This window comes from Thalassophryne amazonica, chromosome 10 (genome assembly GCF_902500255.1).
Source record: "Thalassophryne amazonica chromosome 10, fThaAma1.1, whole genome shotgun sequence".
NCBI classification, from domain to species: Eukaryota; Metazoa; Chordata; class Actinopteri; order Batrachoidiformes; family Batrachoididae; genus Thalassophryne; species Thalassophryne amazonica.
The window spans coordinates 40,230,997-40,250,900 of NC_047112.1; the positions used below are offsets into that span (position 1 = coordinate 40,230,997).

The 19,904-nt window shown below is 39.5% G+C and overlaps 1 protein-coding gene across 1 annotated transcript in view; it reads right to left on the bottom strand.

The window, feature by feature from the left end:
• Positions 1–19,904, bottom strand: part of obscna (obscurin, cytoskeletal calmodulin and titin-interacting RhoGEF a) — a 183,017-nt gene that overhangs the window by 8,342 nt on the left and 154,771 nt on the right. The window contains 16 exon segments of the mRNA XM_034179154.1: positions 463–615; positions 706–732; positions 985–1,157; positions 1,246–1,323; positions 1,412–1,472; positions 1,573–1,773; positions 1,851–1,938; positions 7,603–7,771; positions 12,758–12,870; positions 12,953–13,083; positions 13,193–13,301; positions 13,473–13,503; positions 13,505–13,719; positions 16,301–16,406; positions 16,506–16,635; positions 18,539–18,641. Coding sequence (XP_034035045.1) covers positions 463–615; positions 706–732; positions 985–1,157; positions 1,246–1,323; positions 1,412–1,472; positions 1,573–1,773; positions 1,851–1,938; positions 7,603–7,771; positions 12,758–12,870; positions 12,953–13,083; positions 13,193–13,301; positions 13,473–13,503; positions 13,505–13,719; positions 16,301–16,406; positions 16,506–16,635; positions 18,539–18,641 — 1,888 coding nt within the window.

A 19,904-nucleotide genomic window follows, 5' to 3' on the forward strand; every position in this document is an offset into this window, starting at 1 on the left:
GGATGACATAAGAAAGTGAAACACTTATTTCCATTGTGGTCATTTAAAAATCAAATGACAAAATAGAAGAAATAGTAATAAAATAAAATAAATAAAATGATGATGATAATAATAATAATAATAATAATAATAATAATAATAGTGTGTATATGATAACAAGAACCTAACCAATTTATAAATACATTAGACAGTAAATTAACATTAAAAAATTACGTAATTAACAGGAAATAAAGGGTTGAATTCTTCTAAAAACTGTTGAGGTCTAAGGTTCTAAAAACATTCTGGACTCACACACCATTCCAATTCATTATAGCAACGTTGCATAATTTATTACCACCCTCGAAAAATGTCAGCTACCTATTTTATGAACACTACCCAGTCTAGAGCCAGTGGATCCCCACGGGCAACACGCTAGTTGATACTTATTGCACTGTAGGACTAATAATGGCTCTGGTTCCCTACTCTGGATCAGGCTGAAGAACCATATGGAGAAAGTGTTGGGCCTCCAGGCTCCTGGACACGACATCAGTGGCATCCCAGTTCAGGGTCCCTTCACCAACTCTCAGCAGTGTAGCTCGATCTGTCTCACCCACAAATGGACATCGGCCTATCAGACTGTCAACATAAAGCATGGCGAAAACAGGCACACCTTTAGATTTATATTCAAGATTCTGAGATCATTGTTAAATGCTTTCTGATACATACCATAGATAGGCTACAACACCCACAGACCTAACAGAGAGAATAAGATATATTTTGTATTGTGAAGTATCAAACGCAAATAATTATTATCCTTTAACTGATCCCAATAAATGATTATTGAATATAGATTACCTTATTCATGTAGCATCAGCACAATTTTAACAGTTGTTGTGTAGCTGTTGTCTATCTTGCACATCATGATAAACCAAGTAACACAAGATATTTGCAGGGACAAGCTACTGTAGACAAATATCAGTGAAGCAAGTCAATAGTTAAACTTACCAAATGTCGGTGACCAATGTGACTGGCTCATGGTGAACAATCTCAGGGGCCACAAACTCTGGTGTACCAAATATGCTATATTGGTGTCTGGATATGTCCATTTCCTGGCTGAAACCAAAGTCACATATCTTGATCTCATCTCTGGGTGGGTACACCATGAGGATGTTCTCAGGCTGATGGATTAGAAATGAATAGTAAATTAAACATTGCATGAATGAATTGTTCTACAGCCATTATTGTTGAATCAAGACCAAATCTTACTTTGATGTCCAGGTGCAAAATGTTCATGCTGTGAATGTGACCAACTCCTTCAAGGATTTGCTGGATGTATGTCTGAACCTGAAATGAAAACAATGGATATATTTTTAAACCCCATTGTTATAGTTCGACTTAAAAATTTTCTTGAAAAAGAAATGCAAGTCTGCACCTCTTTCTCTGAGACGGATGTCCTCAGAAATAAATGATCCAGAAGTCCATGAGAACAGCAGCTGCAAATAACATGTTAAGGAACTCTAAATTATGCACATAATTTAAGTTAATGATTGTGATAAGAGGTATTGGGTTGTAACTTATGATGCACCAGGATACATTTCTGTTATTAGCACCATAGTGCGTTTGGTGCAAAAGAAGTCCAGCAGACAAGCCACTCTGGGGTGAGCTAAACGAGACAGCAAGTCCCTCTCCTGGAAGGCTCGAGTCCGAGTGTTACTCCGCAGGGGCAAGATCTTGGCTGCAAACACTTCACATGTCCTCCTGTGGACTACACGCTTCACAACCGCAAATGCACCCCTGAAACACAGAGATAAGGGTGATTGCATCACATTTCAAGAGTGATCAGAGGCCACTTCTGTAACTCCCAAACTCACCTTCCTATTTCCTCATGGACATCATAGAAAGAGAATAACTTCCTTCTCTTTCCCAGCTCCAACTCTCTCTCTTGAAATTGCAGCAGACCTACAGGAAAAGCACAACCTCAGAGTTGACAATCAGCCTTCTTTTCCAAATGTCAGAGTGTTCTGGTGGAGTAGTGTTAAGTGTGAGTTCTAAAGGAATGAATAACAAAATCTGCCATGCCTAATTCCACATGTCAAATTTGTGAGTCTTTTCAGATTTGATTAATTCAGTCATCAGACGCACTGTACACTGAAGTCTTTGTCTGGAATGTGGTGAAGTGAATTGCATATAAAAACAAATACACAGAGCCCTATTTTGACAGTGGACACTAAGGCGCAACAAATCCATCTCATGTCCGAGCACACTTTGTTATTTAAAAATTTAGAAATCCCAGCACAAAGCCAAGAGCTTGGTGCAAAAGGGTTAGCTTTATTGTGAATGAATGAATGAATGAATGAATGAATGAATGAGTTTATTCGCCGCACACACGTACTTAAAAAATCGCGTAAAACAAAAAAAATTTAAACAATTTCACAGTTTTGTGCAGCTGAAAGGGTGTAGGCAGAAACAAAAGCTTTTAAACACCCACCCCTTTTACCATTAAAAAATACACATATATATGTACACACACACTCATAACAACAAATAACAACAACAAAAAAAAAGAAGCACAAACAATTGTAATCATTACCATCCAAACATGATATCAACCAATCTGAGTGGCACCTGTCCTTACCGTTAAACTGGACATAATTCACATAACACTGTGTTATCAAAGATGATACAAATGAAAGGATTTCTAACATGTTAACAGATTCACACCAATCTGTCAGAGCACAAAGCGGTCAGCGACCTCCAGGTGAAGCAGTGAAGTATCACCAGATCTAGACATGGTCCCCAGGCACCAGACTGTGGCTGCTCACTGTGTCTGGATTGTGCCCAACTATGGTTTAAATGCAGAGGATAAATTTTGTTGTATGTACAACAGCAATAAAGGCTCTATATCTGGGGGTTGGTAAGGTTAGACCTTACTTGTGTGAAGCACTCTGAGGCAACTTTGTTGTGATTTGGCGCTATATAAATGAAATCAAATCAAATCAAATCAATTTTATTTATATAGCGCCAAATGACAACAGTTGCCCCAAGGCGCTTTATATTGTAAGGCAAAAGCCATACAATAATTACAGAAAAACCCCAACGGTCAAAACGACCTCCTGTGAGCAAGCACTTGGCGACAGTGAGAAGGAAAAACTCCCTTTTAACAGGAAGAAACCTCCAGCAGCTGTTAAAAGGGAGTTTTTCCTTCCCACTGTCGCCAAGTGCTTGCTCACAGGGGGTCGTTTTGACCGTTGGGGTTTTTCCGTAATTATTGTATGGCCTTGCCTTACAATATAAAGCCCTTGGGGCAGCTGTTTGTTGTGATTTGGCGCTATATAAATAAAATTGATTTGATTTGATTTGATTCTGCTGGGACTGGTTGGGGATGAGGGGAGAGAATTAGGAAAAAGACATGCTGTGGAAGAGAGCAGAGATCAATCACTAATGATTAAATGCAGAGTGGTGCATACAGAGCAAAAAGAGAAAGCAACACTCAGTGCATCATGGGAACCCCCCAGCAGTCTAAGTCTATAGCAGCATAACTAAGGGATGGTTCAGGGTCACCTGATCCAGCCCTAACTATAAGCTTTAGCAAAAAGGAAAGTTTTAAGCCTAATCTTAAAAGTAGAGAGGGTGTCTGTCTCCCTGATCCGAATTGGGAGCTGGTTCCACAGGAGAGGAGCCTGAAAGCTGAAGGCTCTGCCTCCCATTCTACTCTTAAAAACCCTAGGAACTACAAGTAAGCCTGCAGTTTGAGAGCGAAGCGCTCTATTGGGGTAATATGGTACTAAGAGGTCCCTAAGATAAGATGGGACCTGATTATTCAAAACCTTATAAGTAAGAAGAAGAATTTTAAATTCTATTCTAGAATTAACAGGAAGCCAATGAAGAGAGGCCAATATGGGTGAAATATGCTCTCTCCTTCTAGTCCCCGTCAGTACTCTAGCTGCAGCATTTTGAATTAACTGAAGGCTTTTCAGGGAACTTTTAGGACAACCTGATAATAATGAATTACAATAGTCCAGCCTAGAGGAAATAAATGCATGAATTGGTTTTTCAGCATCACTCTGAGACAAGACCTTTCTAATTTTAGAGATATTGCGCAAATGTAAAAAAGCAGTCCTACATATTTGCTTAATATGCGCAGTGAAGGACATATCCTGATCAAAAATGACTCCAAGATTTCTCACAGTATTACTAGAGGTCAGGGTAATGCCATCCAGAGTAAGGATCTGGTTAGACACCATGTTTCTAAGATTTGTGGGGCCAAGTACAATAACTTCAGTTTTATCTGAGTTTAAAAGCAGGAAATTAGAGGTCATCCATGTCCTTATGTCTGTAAGACAATCCTGCAGGACTGAGGTCTAACAGGACAAGCACAGAGATGAGTCCACTGTCTGAGGCCATAAGAAGATCATTTGTAACCTTCACTAATGCTGTTTCTGTACTATGATGAATTCTGAAACCTGACTGAAACTCTTCAAATAGACCATTCCTCTGCAGATGACCAGTTAGCTGTTTTACAACTACCCTTTCAAGGATTTTTGAGAGAAAAGGCAGGTTGGAGATTGGCCTATAATTAGCTAAGATAGCTGGGTCAAGTGATGGCTTTTTAAGTAATGGTTTAATTACTGCCACCTTAAAAGCCTGTGGTATATAGCCAACTAATAAAGATAGATTAATCATATTTAAGATTGTAGGGCTTTAGATGGTAGGGCTTCCTTGAGCAGCCTGGTAGGAATGGGGTCTACTAGACATGTTGATGGTTTGGAGGAAGTGACTAATGAAAATAACTCAGACAGAACAATCAGAGAGAAAGAGTCTAACCAAATACCAGCATTACTGAAAGCAGCCAAAGATAACGATATGTCTTTGGGATGGTTATGAGTAATTTTTTCTCTGATAGTTAAAATTTTATTAGCAAAGAAAGTCATGAAGTCATTACTAGTTAAAGTTAAAGGAATACTCGGCTCAATAGAGCTCTGACTCTTTGTCAGCCTGGCTACAGTGCTGAAAAGAAACCTGGGGTTGTTCTTATTTTCTTCAATTAGTGATGAGTAGTAAGATGTCCTAGCTTTACGGAGGGCTTTTTTATAGAGCAACAGACTCTTTTTCCAGGCTAAGTGAAGATCTTCTAAATTAGTGAGACGCCATTTCCTCCCCAGCTTACGGGTTATCTGCTTTAAGCTGCGAGTTTGAGAGTTATACCACAGAGTCAGGCACTTCTGATTTAAGGCTCTCTTTTTCAGAGGAGCTACAGCATCTAAAGTTGTGCTCAATAAGGATGTAAAACTATTGACGAGATATTCTATCTCACTCACAGAGTTTAGGTAGCTACTCTGCACTGTGTTGGTATATGGCATTGGAGAACATAACAAAGAAGGAATCATATCCTTAAACCTAGTTACAGCGCTTTCCGAAGTACTTCTACTGTAATGAAACTTATTCCCCACTGCTGGGTAGTCCATTAAAGTAAATGTAAATGTTATTAAGAAATGATCAGACAGAAGGGGGTTTTCAGGGAATACTGTTAAGTTTTCAATTTCCATACCATAAGTCAAAACAAGATCTAAAGTATGATTAAAGTGGTGGGTGGACTCATTTACATTTTGAGCAAAGCCAATTGAGTCTAATAATAGATTAAATGCAGTGTTGAGGCTGTCAATCTCAGCATTTATGTGGATGTTAAAATCACCCACTATAATTATCTTATCTGAGCTAAGCACTAAGTCAGACAAAAGGTCTGAAAATTCACAGAGAAACTCACAGTAATGACCAGGTGGATGATAGATAACAACAAATAAGACTAAGAGTCAAGCTTTCAAATGAATTAAAGCTCTGTCTGGGTTTTTGATTTATTAATAAGCTGGAGTGGAAGATTGCTGCTACTCCTCCTCCTCGACCTGTGCTATGAGCATTCTGACAGTTAGTGTGACTTGGGGGTGTTGACTCATTTAAACTAACATATTCATCCTGCTGTAACCAGGTTTCTGTAAGGCAGAATAAATCAATATGTTGATCAATTATTATATCATTTACTAACAGGGACTTAGAAGAGAGAGACCTAATGTTTAATAGACCACATTTAACTGTTTTAGTCTGTGGTGCAGTTGAAGGTGCTGTATTATTTTTTCTTTTTGAATTTTTATGCTTAAATTGATTTTTACTGGTTGTTGGTGGTCTGGGAGCAGGCACCGTCTGTACGGGGATGGGGTATTGGGGGATGGCAGGGGGAGAGAAGCTGCAGAGAGGTGTGTAAGACTATAACTCTGCTTCCTGGTCCCAACCCTGGGTAGTCACGGTTTGGAGGGTTTAATAAAATTGATTTCTAGAGATGAGAGCTGCTCCATCCAAAGTGGGATGGATGCCGTCTCTCCTAACAAGACCAGGTTTTCCCCAGAAGCTTTGCCAATTATCTATGAAGCCCACCTCATTTTTTGGACACCAGTCAGACAGCCAGCAATTTAAGGAGAACATGCGGCTAAACATGTCACTCCCGGTCCGATTGGGAAGGGGCCCAGAGAAAACTACAGAGTCCGACATTGTTTTTGCAAAGTTACACACCGATTCAATGTTAATTTTAGTCACCTCCGATTGGCGTAACCGGGTGTCATTACTGCCGACGTGAATTACAATCTTACCGAATTTACGCTTAGCCTTAGCCAGCAGTTTCAAATTTCCTTCAATGTCGCCTGCTCTGGCCCCCGGAAGACAACTGACTATGGTTGCTGGTGTCGCTAACTTCACATTTCTCAAAACAGAGTCGCCAATAACCAGAGTTTGATCCTCGGCGGGTGTGTCGCTGAGTGGGGAAAAACGGTTAGAGATGTGAACGGGTTGGTGGTGTACAGGGGGCTTCTGTTTAGGACTACGCTTCCTTCTCACAGTCACCCAGCCGGCCTGCTTTCCCGGCTGCTCGGGATCCGCTGGGGGACAGCTAACGGCGGCTAAGCTACCTTGGTCCTCACCAACTACAGGGGCCTGGCTAGCTGTAGGATTTTCCAAGGTGCGGAGCCGAGTCTCCAATTCGCCCAGCCTGGCCTCCAAAGCTACGATAAGCTACACTTATTACAAGTACCATTACTGCTAAAGGAGGCCGAGGAATAACTAAACATTTCACACCCAGAGCAGAGAAGTGCGGGAGAGACAGGAGAAGCCGCCATGCTAAACCGGCTAAGAGCTAGTAGCTGCGCTAAGCTAGCGGATTCCTAAAAATACACAAAGTGAATAATGTGTAAATAATTTAGAGGTGATTCAGCAGAGGGAGTGCTTTAGTTAAGGCATGTGAAGATTACACTGTGAAACAAATCGTTATCTAGTTATCTAGATCAATCTAACTACATAGATTAAACAGCTAACAGATACAGCAAAACACCGCTGTGCTCCGGAACAGGAAGTGATACAATACCGCAGTGAGAGCCAACCACCAGTAGAGTGTAGAATGAAAATTTAAAAATGAAAAGATCAACATACCCACTCTGCACCCAACCATACTTCATTTTTAGACCAACAAACCCATGTGTGACATGATTATTTTGAAAATGCATGCACGAAGAGTAAAAATGACACCTGGGACAGGTGAACGATAGGACTTATAGAGTCCAGCAGTGCATGCCGATGTCTTACCTTCCTCAACTGTAAGCTGAGACTGGCATGAGACATGTCCCGAGTCATTGTAGGAAAAGCAGGTGTAAGTACCACTGTCCTCCCCCTCAGGGCACATTATGGTCACAGAGCAACGGGCGCCCTGCTGTACTATCTTCACATTCTCACTGGCTGAAAGTTCCTCTCCATCCTCCAATCACAGAATACAGGGAAAAGCTTTAGTAAGCTTTAACACAGAATACCTGAAAATTGTTACAAATTTCACATGAAAGGAGTGCATAGCCTGGACAGATGTTATCTCTAACAGAATTGATTTGTGTTATTCATGTGTCTATATAACCTGTCCAGGGTGTATGTACCTATATGACTGCTGGGATAGGCCCCAACAGCACTATTGAAAATGAATGAATGAATGAATGTGTCTATGTAGGAATGTGTTTGTTCCTGTGTTCTCTTCCCCGTACTTCAGTTCTCATCTTTTACATATTCATAAACTATTTTCATCACATCCAAACCACCTCAAACGAATGTACTCTGTATTTTTCTCAGACATCTCTACTTGTTTTGTTAAAGCGCTTATTCTCTAATTCCTTATTGCATACAGTTTTATACTACATGCATCCATCACAGCATTCTCAGGTCTGCCATATCCAGCTTCTTTTAATGCACTCCCTTCACTGCCCCGTTAAAGCTACATCCACCATTATCAGGGATTAAAGCAAAAAATAAAAAATAAATAAAAAAAATAAAAACCTTCTTTTCACAACATAAGGGGGGTGTTAAATGTAATATACAGTAACAATGGAGCAGCAGACAAAGCCCTTCTACCACTATGTAGATGCTGAGAAGGCATTTGACAGAGTTGAATAGATATATCTTTTCAAGGTTTTGAAGAAATTTGGATGTTGAAAGAATTTTATAAAATGGATAAAAATTTGTATAGCAACACCATTGTAGAAATAAGAACTAACAGGAACTTTTCCTAACCAACTGGAATTAAGAGGCTGTAGACAAAGCTGTCCACTCTCACCCCTGTTGTTTATATTATCCATTGAGCCACTGGCAATCGCAATATGCTTGCACCTTCACCTTACTGGCATTGCTGTCAGCCCCGTTGAGCACAGGATTTCACTATTTGCTGATGATGTTATTTTGTTTCTAAGTTGAGTAAATGTTTATAGTATATTTTAGAGATAATTACATCATTCAATGATATTTCAGGCTACAGAATTAATAAAACCAAATCCTCAATCTTATTATTAGATTCAGAAGACAAAATTAATCCAATCCCAGGGCCATTACGATTCAATGTAGTAACACAATTTGAGTATTTGGGAATAAAAATTTTGCCAGAACTTAAACAAGTTGCTGAAACATATAGTCTCATAATGGCAGGAATAAATGACTCCATTGATATATGGATGTCATTAACAATATCCATGATTGGGAGAATTAATATAATTAAAATTAACATAGTACCTAAACTTCTCTATGTGTTGCAGAGCATCGATAACCACTAACCCACTAACTGAACAGTTAACTTCTATAATGCTAAACATAAACTGTTAAAAAAAATTAGCAAAAGTTACAGCTAACCACTAACTTTTAGTAGTGACTCGGTACACTGTTGGCGGCTGATAAGCCAGTTTCGAGTTTAAGAGGCTTCTGAGTAAAATCATAGGTGATCACAAACCCCAAACAAACAACGAGCCAGATTTTCTGTCTTTATGCACACTGCCCGCTGCTGCTGGTTCTGGAGTCCATTCTGCTGCCTGGTTCTTTGGCTCAACACATTTGCACAGAATCAGAATCAGAATTTCTTTATTGTCTGTAAAGGGAAATTAATGTTGCAGCAGGAGCACACAAAGGACAAGGTACACAAAGATAACAATATCAACAGTGAAAATAAGACCCAATTAAAAGTCTAAAATCAAACAAGGAAGGAAACAAAGGAATAAACTTAATAATAACTAAGTAACTTTTATCACTAAACTTAGTAATAAAAGTAAAACTTAATAATAATAATAATAATAATAATAAAATAAAAACAATAAAAACAATACCCATACAATGTCAAATATTCAATCCAGAGTCCATGCCAAAAACAATAAGTATTGCAAAAATGCAATATGTGGATGTGCAAATAAGCAATAGTAGTGCAAAATAAACAACATCAAAGGCTAATTGCCATTGAGTAATAAAATTGCACTAGCAATAAACAAGACCTGAAATCTTTTAGTCCTCCTCATAGGTGCCCTAAAACGACGGCCTGAGGGCAGAAGCTCAAACTCTTTTTTCAGTGGATGATTAGAACAATCCAGAACAGCATTAGCCTTTCTCAGGACCTGTCTGTTATAGATGGACATTACCTCGGCCTGCTGACTGCCTGAGATTTTTCCAGCAGTTTTGACAAGACTGCCAAGATGACTCTTATTTGGACAATTCAAATTTCCAAACCAAGCAACAATACAAAAAGTCAAAACTGATTCAATAAAACTTCTATAAAAAAGAGTCATCATCTCAGAAGAAACCTGGAAGGTTCTCATCTTCCTCAAAAAGAACAATCTTTGCTGAACCTTTTTGGAGACAACATCAACATGAGGTTCAAAGCAAAGTTTATTATCAAGGACCACACCCAGATATTTATAGCTCTCCACCATCTCAACATCAACATTTTTAAGAACAGTTGGTGATGGAAAACAGGTAGACTTCCTAAAATCAATAATCATATCTTTAGTTTTTGACACATTCAATTCCAGAAAAGACTCCTCACACCAAGAGACAAAGTCATCAACAGCAGGCCCGTGGTCCTGCTCATCTCCCTGAAGAAGACTGACAATAACTGTATCATCAGCAAACTTTAAGATGTGTCTATTACTGACACTGCTGCGGCACTCAGTGTACAAAATAAAGAGCAGGGGTGACAAGCAAGCAACCCTGAGGAGAGCCAGTAGAAGAGGGGAGCACACGAGAAAGAACACCATTGACTCTCACACACTGTGACCTATGAGTTAAAAAGTCAGTTATCCAACTAATCAGGTGAGGATCAAGTTTAAAATGATGGAGGAGCCTATCAGCAAGCAAAAAGGGTTGGATGGTATTGAATGCTGAGGAAAAGTCTATAAATAAGAGTCTGGCATGTGTCTTCTGCCCCTCCAAATGCCTAAACAAAAAGTGCAGTAATGTTACCACTGCATCCTCAACACCTCTGCCAGCTCGGTATGCAAACTGCAGTGGGTCAAGCTGTTGTTCAACATGCAACAAAATTTCTGATCTGATAATCTTCTCAAAAGTCTTCATTACTAAAGAAGTCAAAGCTATAGGCCTGAAATCATTAAAAATTTTTGGGGACCCACTCTTTGCTATTGGAACAATAACCGAATGTTTCCAAAGCTTAGGTACTTTGTGCAGCTCAAGAGACCGTAGAAAAATATAATGGAAAATGCTGCTCAGCTGATCCGCACAAGTTTTTAATACTTTACCACAGATATTATCAGGTCCAGGGCTCTTAGCCTTAGTTTTCTTAAAAAGATTTGCCACATCATCCACATCAATAGAAAATGCTGGAGACATTGTCAAAGTATCTTTAAAAACACCTGTCCGTGCAATAAAATTCTGATTTTCAAATCGAAGATAAAAACTGTTTAAATCATCTGCTAACTCTTTATCTGAAGTAAAACCATCCAATGAAATTTTGTCATTCCCCTTCTCAGTAACCCTGTCATTGTTCTCATTCCATTCCAAGCTTTCCTCAAATTGTTACTGCTCAGTTCAGCCTCAATTTTATCTTTATACCTTAATTTTGCCTTTTTTATTTCAGACCTCACTTCCTTGTTTAGTTTTCTTTCTGTAAGGTCATCACCCATATCAAAGGCAATTTTCCTTTTGTGAATAAGTCCCCTAATATCCTTAGAGAGCCATGGTTTATTATTAGGAAAAATGTTTACCTCCATAGAAGGAATCACGGAGTCTCTGCAAAATGAGATATAGCTACACACAACATTGGTGAGTTCATCAATATCTGAGCAGTCCTCCTTATTATTATCATTATCTATAAAAAATTGTTACGTTTTTGGAACTTAAGGTCTGTTTACTGCATTTGGGTCTGAATTCTTACTTTGGGTTTTTGCACCTTAACAAGAATATCCGTAGTTTCTCCAAAAAATATTTGTCCTATCAATGTTGCATTTTGGCGGCATTCAACCTTGACCCAAAATACATAAGCATACCAAAGGCAATTGTCAGCTCTCCCCAGTTTGTCCGTGATCAAAGTTATATGCATGCACGCACAGCTTTTGGTCTTTTCTGCATTCTGCTGCAAGCAGGTGTTTTTAATTTTACACACCCACAAACAGAGATGGTGCCAGAAGACATCAAATGCAGTACAGATGGAAAACAAATGTGACTGAAAAAAAATGATACTGTTTAAGATTAAAAAAGATAATTTTAATAAGAAATGGGACAAAACGGATAAGATTTAAAAATAAAGACAATAACATTTACATGGCAATGTGTGTTTTCTTGTCTCATCTAAATGATAATGTTAACTGAAACTGTAAGCCCTCCTTGATCATTGTGAGCTAATCCCATACATTTTGTTTGTTGTTCTATGTTGATGCATACAGTATATGTGAAAAAGAAAATAAAAAACTGAAGTTTAAAAAAAAAAAATTTGTCCTGTCAACTTTCCATTTCCATTCCATAGAGAAATGAACATTCAATACATGAGCAACAGCTCTGGTTGACATTCCTGCTGTCAGCATGCCAACTGCATGCTCCCTCAAATCTTGCAACATCTGTGGCAGTCTAAGGCACACCTGTGCACTAATCATGGTGTCTAATCAGCATCTTGATATGGCACACCTGTGAGGTGGGATGGATTATCTCAGCAAAGGAGAAGTGCTCACTATCACAGATTTAGACTGGTTTGTGAACAATATTTGACGGAAATGGTGATATTGTGTATGTGGAAAACGTTTTAGATCTTTGAGTTCATCTCATACAAAATGGGAGCAAAACCAAAAGTGTTGCGTTTATATTTTTGTTGAGTGTATATATTATATTATATATAACTTGGGTTCTTGCCTCCTCATCCTGTTGTAATCTGCACTCACACAACAATATCATCTTGGACTAAACCCTCCAGTTAGGAGTGGATAATCTTCAGTATTCTTACTTTGTACCACTGTGTCTTTGGGGTGGGCCTTCCTGTGATGATAACGGTGAAGGTAGCTGGGTGACCAGGTTCCACACAAAGGTCCTCAGTGGGTACCTGAATAGAGGGAGGAGCTGAACAGGCAATGATAAGTGCTCAGTGATCATATAAAGCCATAGTAACAGTCATATTTTTACATTCAACAGACAATAATACCATCTGCAATTTCCTGCATTTCCTCTGAAATGAAGAGTTGCTCTTCCTCTTCTTCTTCCTCTGGGTACCTCTGTACTGCCTGATCCAACAATGTAATTTCAGTATCGCCTTTTTCTATGCTACACACAGCTCTGGATGAAAACATAAATGCAAGCAGTAAGTCATAAATATAAACTTGTGTCTGCTTTCATCTTTTAAAGTAATATGTCATGCAACGGCTTAGGTTGATATGTATCTCACTGTTCATTGTATCCAGGGGGGAACATTTTCTGATCAGTAGAAGTGGGGCTGAAGTCTGTCTGTAACCATTTCTTCACGAGGGCATCGGACCAGCCTTCTGAGTCTGCATCTGTAAAAACCATCAGTTAGGTGTGCAGTAAATATGATTACTGAAAAATACATTTAAAGAAATGTTTTGTCTCTCTCTGTGGATATGTGTTATTAAAAACCAAAGAACAATAAAAAAGTTGAGAAAGTACAGTACCTTAGAGATCCGGAACAGTAATAATGCATTTCTTACCTCGAGACTTCAGGCAGTATCCCCACTAACCCACATCAACAGGATATGGACCCATGCCCACTCCTGTTTGGGGTAAAGGGAGAACCTGCCCAGCACATGACCCTCTTGTTTTCGTGGAAGGGAACAGTTAGCTGGGCATGCGTTGGCGGGAGGAAAAGGGGATCAATGAATGTTGAGTGGTTATTGGTTATCATGCCAATGATGCCTGACATGGAATGCTCCATGTGAGGAAGTTCCTGCTTTAAGGCTAGTAAAGGGAAGATGGAAAACATATACAGTTAGGTACAATATATATTTGGACATTGACATGTTTGTGTGTGTGGGTGTGGGTGTGTGTGTGTTGGTGACTTTCCTCACAAGTCTATTCTAGCTAAATTTGCCATATTCTTCCAGACCTTTCCTATTTCTTAATAACTGATATAACTGAATTCCATATCCAACACCTAAAATTAACTGTAGACCTTTTATCTGCTGAACTGTCAGTTAAATAACACACACCTAGCTGTCAAAGAGCTCATCATTGCTGGCAGCCACCCAAGCAGTCCATCCCCATCTCTCACAAGTAACCATCCATCTGCCACATTCAGATGAAATGTGGCGCCTTCCCCCTTGGCCTTCTCCAGCTGCCGGGGTCCTCAACACTGAGGCAGCTGCATGCTGGATCACGGCAAGAGAATCAAGGCACATAGCCAAATGTCACAGCTAACGCTCTCTCACAGTCCAAGTGATACTATTCACCTGAATCTCCCTAAGTAACCACATGTTTGACACAAAGTCATTCCACTGGTACCCAACACAGTAAATTTTGCTGAGTAAAATGTACTCTGCTGGGACAACATTTGGTCCCAGTCTAAATAGAGTAAAATACACTCTATTTAGAGTGAAATCAGATCTACCATCTGGTCAAATCAAGTGTTTCTACTCAAATAAAAGTAAATTTTACTCTGCAAAATTTACTGCGAAGGATTCCTCCAAAAAGACCTTTTACCAAAGACATCCAGTTGTTGCTGTAATTCACTTGTTAGTTGAATGACTGAATAATTGTAAAGTTGATAAATGGGGATGGGCATCGTGAACATTCTGCAATTCCTACACCAATCAGCTGCTTTGGATGTAATTAATTTTAAATGAAAGCCAACAGCCTGTTATATGAGGTCATAGTTATTATTTACTTTCACCTTAGTATAAGCTGCAGCTATAACAACAAAACCAATGTCCAAATATACTGTCTGTATGGACCTAACTGTAGGTTATGGACAATGTATGTAAAAACATGTGGAACTGGTGATGAAACAGCTAATATATACATTATATATGAAATATTTTCATCATGCTAAAGTAAATGTCCAATAAATAAGTCAACCGTATCACAAATTTCAATTCAATCATACTGAATTATATTTTATTCTATAGCATGTATAGCTGTAAAATATGTGGCACTTTAATGACTATTTAGTAATAAATAGGAGTTCTATACTTCAATCACCTCAGTGGACTGGATGGCTTTTATGTTTTAAATGGTCTGTTTTACAAGACCTTCTCCCTGAAACTTGGAAACAAGTTGAAAAACACAAAACCTTTCATTCCACAAATATACCAATGTGTGTTGAAAGATGAAGATGCTGGTAATTACAGAAAGATGGTTGTGTTGAATGGCAGTCACTGTAGATCCAAACTGGGATATATGATGGAATGTAGAGAACAGAATGTCAGAATGCTGTCGCTGACACACTATCTTTTTCTGAGTTTGAGTTCATACAGAAATACTTTCACATATACATCTTAATTTTACATTTTCTCCCCTCTGTGGGGCACATGATATGATATGAAACACTGCATACTATGTTCAATGAATCAGGTTTCTGCTTCACAACACTACAAATGAAACATAGTTTAGGGATATTTATTCCTGCTATCTGGAGTCCTGGATTGTGGTCCCTGCTCTACTGGTCTTAGAAGAACAATGAATCAAAGTGACTTGTGAATAAATAAATAGCAAGTAATAAATACAGAAATTAAAATAAATATCACTACAAAATGTAACAATACAAACAAAAAAAATACACCTCATGTAAAACAAACAAAAAAAAAACAATTCAGTCAAAACAGGTAGAGGCCAATTTGTACAATTTGTAAAAGATTCTTTAACATCTGTTAATAGTTAAAAATAAAATAAAATAAAACATAGAAACCAGGCCTGGACCTAGATGGACTCAGCAAACATTAAACTTTAACTTGTGTAACATTTTGAAGCCATTTTGTCTGGTGTTATATTGGCAATATAGTAATATATCACTCTCTCAATGGCAAACAAACCTTTAAAAAGTTCTGAAATCTTTATAAGGATCATGATCATCCCCAAATTATATCATGGTCCCACATGTGAGAACCAGACTTGAAAAATAAATAAATACATAAAATAAAAGTTAAAATAAAAATAAAAATCTGTTGATTCCCTTATGAGTTGTCCTGTCTAGATTCAGACAGACAAAGTGATCTGTCTTTTCCTGTTTCTGACACTGCTGACTGGTTACACTCGCAATAATCCCTGTGGATCTAGAGAGAGGTTTCATGGTTGGTACTATTATGATGTGAGTGTATCTGAAATGGAAAGAGAAGTCTGAGTAAACCCTGAACGAAGTATAGATAAACTCAAAAGAATGAGGAAATGGTAATGGCTGAAAGTGAGACTTGATGTGAATGACATGATGGCACATGCTTAATCCCTTTTCAAACACCACCGATGTGGATCATGCTCATAAAAACTCTGTCCTGGACATCCATCCTGTGTGGAAGATATTTTCCTTTAGCAGCTGTAGGTTTCCTACCTTGAGGAGACAAGTCCTGTCGTGGCTCACTCCCCGTCTCAATCATTGGTATGTAGGTGGGGCACAGCCGTGCTTTGCATTTGATGCATCCAAACTCATTAGAAAGCTAATTAGAAAAGATAAGTGATGCTTTATTTGAAAAGAACTGATAAGTAATTATGGTGACACACACACATTACAGGCTTTATGGACACACTTTCCATACCTCACACTCGTACTGTCCAATATCTGCCTCTGTTGAACTGATGATGGTCAGAGACAAGATTCCACTCCGAGCATCAGTCAGGATGGAGTATCTTTTCTCGTCTGTCAACTGCTGTCCATCTTTCAACCACCTGCCAAATCCAAGAATGGATGTATTTGGCTTACAAATTGATAATAAATAAAACCACAGCTTCTATGGTTAGGGCTCTGTCCCACGGGCGTTTAGGAGGATTTGCATATGGATTACGCACAAAAATGGCCCATATTCGCCAAACATCGGCAATATCCATGTAACATGCCTGTATGAGTCGGCCGTCATCCGAACACGCCCGTGATCATCCGCAGAGGCACACATGTCCGCAGCCAGGATCTTACATACTCCATATATACTCAATTCATACACAATACATACTCACTCTATGCGCTGTATATCTGTCGTTAACCGTTGATATCCACAACTGACGGGGATTTGCGGCTTGGCAGCGGACCGGGACAGTGTATAAAACAGATATATTGTGTGCCCATCATGTCCACATCACAAACTAAAATATGTTGTAGCGAAAGCATAGAAATTGGCCACAAATAAAGCGTTTTTATTACATCTGCTTTGCAGCTGATTTGCGGATAATCTGTGAATGCACAACAAACACGTCACGTAAACCCAAAGTACTATATGTGGCAGAAAGCGACATACCTGCCAGTCAGTGCCGGTCCAGCTGTGTAGATCCACAAAGACGTAATAGCTGCTGCAATCCAGGACTTTTATTTAACACCAACAAAAGGAAGAGTTGCTGTTTATAGCCACAACACACGCTGAAGTGTGTTTTCTGTGACACTCTCAAAAAAAGAAAAAAAAAAAGAAACAAAAAAAAAACACCTCACACCCTGAGCGGCTTCCCCCCTCCCGCTCCCCAAACTCATGAACAGTTAACCCTCGCATGACAACACTCTGTGATCAACCTGTCCAAGTCCAGCAAATGCTCCAAAGCCTGTATTGTTGGTGTGAATAGTGATGCCGACGGTGTTGTGTGGGCCGCCAGAAGAGGAGGTACTGCTGGCCCACCACCAGAGGGCGCCCTGCCTGAAGTGCGGGCTTCAGGCACGAGAGGGCGCTGCCGCCATGGACACAGCCGGGGGTGACAGCTGTCGCTCATTACCTCTTGACAGCTGTCACCCATCTACTCAACATCATCTCACTCCATAAAGACCAGAAGTCATCTCCACCTCGTTGCCGAGATATCATACTTCATTGGAGGTAATATCCTCAGCCATTTGTGTTTCTAATAAGCTGTATATTGTGAGTGTTTGCAGGAGTACTGGTCCCTCTTCTTGTGGAGCCTGAGTGAGTGCAGGACGGCACTCTTTTCCTCTGAGGGATCACTGTAAATACCTCAGCATTCTGAGTGAGAGGTGGAGGTGGCATTCCCACCGTTGTTGTTACTGGGTGTACACACACCCACACTTGACTGTCTTTGTTCTTCGCCAGCAGTACCAGATCCGACAGTCGGGGACGGTGATCACCTGGGAATTCGGGACTTGGCGGCTCCAGTATTCACCAGGTTCTGGGGCGGCGGAAATCGTGTGGTTCCGGCTCTTCTTAGGACAGACGTCTTCTATCCTCGAGCCTGCCCACACGTCACCTTTGTGTATTGACTGTTATGATATTCTGAGATTGTATGTTCGTTGTGCACATTCACAACATTAAATTGTTATATTTTGGCTCATCTATTGACCGTTCATTTGCGCCCCATGTTGTGGGTCCGTGTCACTACACTTTCCCAACAGACGGCCCGAGTGTGCTTCTTTTATGACCGCAATGCAGATGCAGTGCACGCGCAACATGTGCACAATGCATTCATAATACACCCGTAATACTGCTGTGATTAACTCCGTAATTCATACTGGGACATTTGTCATTTTTGGCCATTTTTGTTGCGGTCGACAACAAACGCCCGCAATTTGTATACTCAATTCATGCGCAATTAATCCTCTCCCCAGTGGGACAGGGCCCTTAGATCATAGGGTTCTCAATACCTGACTCGTGATAAAGGAGTAGTGAGTGTGGCACATGTGAACTGGATATCCTCTCCTTCCATCAGACAAGCACTTTCTAGATGGCTCAGAAATTTAGGTGGGCCTGGAGAGAGGAACAAGTAAAGTATATCATTCTCTACAACCCACAGTAACACACACGGAATGTTAGTATTAATGCTCATTGTTCCATTTATTGTAGCAAAAGTAAAAGCATTACAATTTTTGGATATGGAGAATATTTAAACTTGACAATTCTTATATAATACGTCAACAACAGATAAAAAAAAATATAATTTGATGCATTTACACACAGAAACACAAGATAAATGTGTGTGTGTGAGAGGAGAGAGAGAGAGAGAGAGAGAGAGAGAGAGAGAGAGAGAGAGAGAGAGAGAGAGAGAGAGAGAGAGAGAGATGCTTATAGAAGGCCTTATTATTTTTTAAATTTTTTATCATTTTATTTTATTTTGGCATTACTGGGAACAGTGGAGGAATTTCCAGTCTATTCCCATTGATAATACCAAGATAATAAGCTTAACACTGTGTGCAAACGTGTCATTCATCTTCAGTTGCGAGTGGCCACTTCAGTGAGATACCAACTGCGACACTGTTGCTCGTTCACGTGTTTGATCTCTAAATCACGTTTCCAGCTGGTCTCCAAACGGTCACGCCCAGTGAAATAGTTCCTTACTGAAACACAGTGAAAAGTTCTTTCACTTGAATCAAACATCAACAGAGAAATTTCCAGTTATTTAAAGCAAATGTTCATTTGGATCCAAGTAATTTTGAGGTCTCTAATTTTCAGCCCCAAATATTCTGTGTTGTCTCAATTGTTTGTGAGATCCAAGTATGGTCACTGATGAGTTTTGCTGAGTTATGATGGATAAAAACCTCAATTTCCATCAAAGTGTTCCATTTGAGCCTCTAGAAACGTGTATTGTTTAAACATTTTGATACAATGTAAGCAGTGTGTGACCTGCACTTCCTGAGACATGGTATTACATCCACACAAGAATGCACACATGCATGCAAGCATGGACATACTAGCGAAATATAAAGCACTATTCGTTATTTCTGTTCAAAATGTAGACTGTGTAATAGTATACAACTATGTTTATTAGTTCAATGGTACGAATATTTCATGAGGTGAAAGGTAGAAAGTTCAACAATGCCAAGGTGAATGCAACATTTCATCTTTCACGGAATAGCTGATGCCATGCAGTGACTTCTTCGTGTACACCGCCGTCTGCTTTTCTCAGTCCAGCAAAGAGTATGTGATAGAAATATGTTGAGCTCCTCATCCGACAGTGATTCTACTTAGCTAGGGACGTCCCAAATCGCAAATGCTTCCAGACGGGTTATGGCG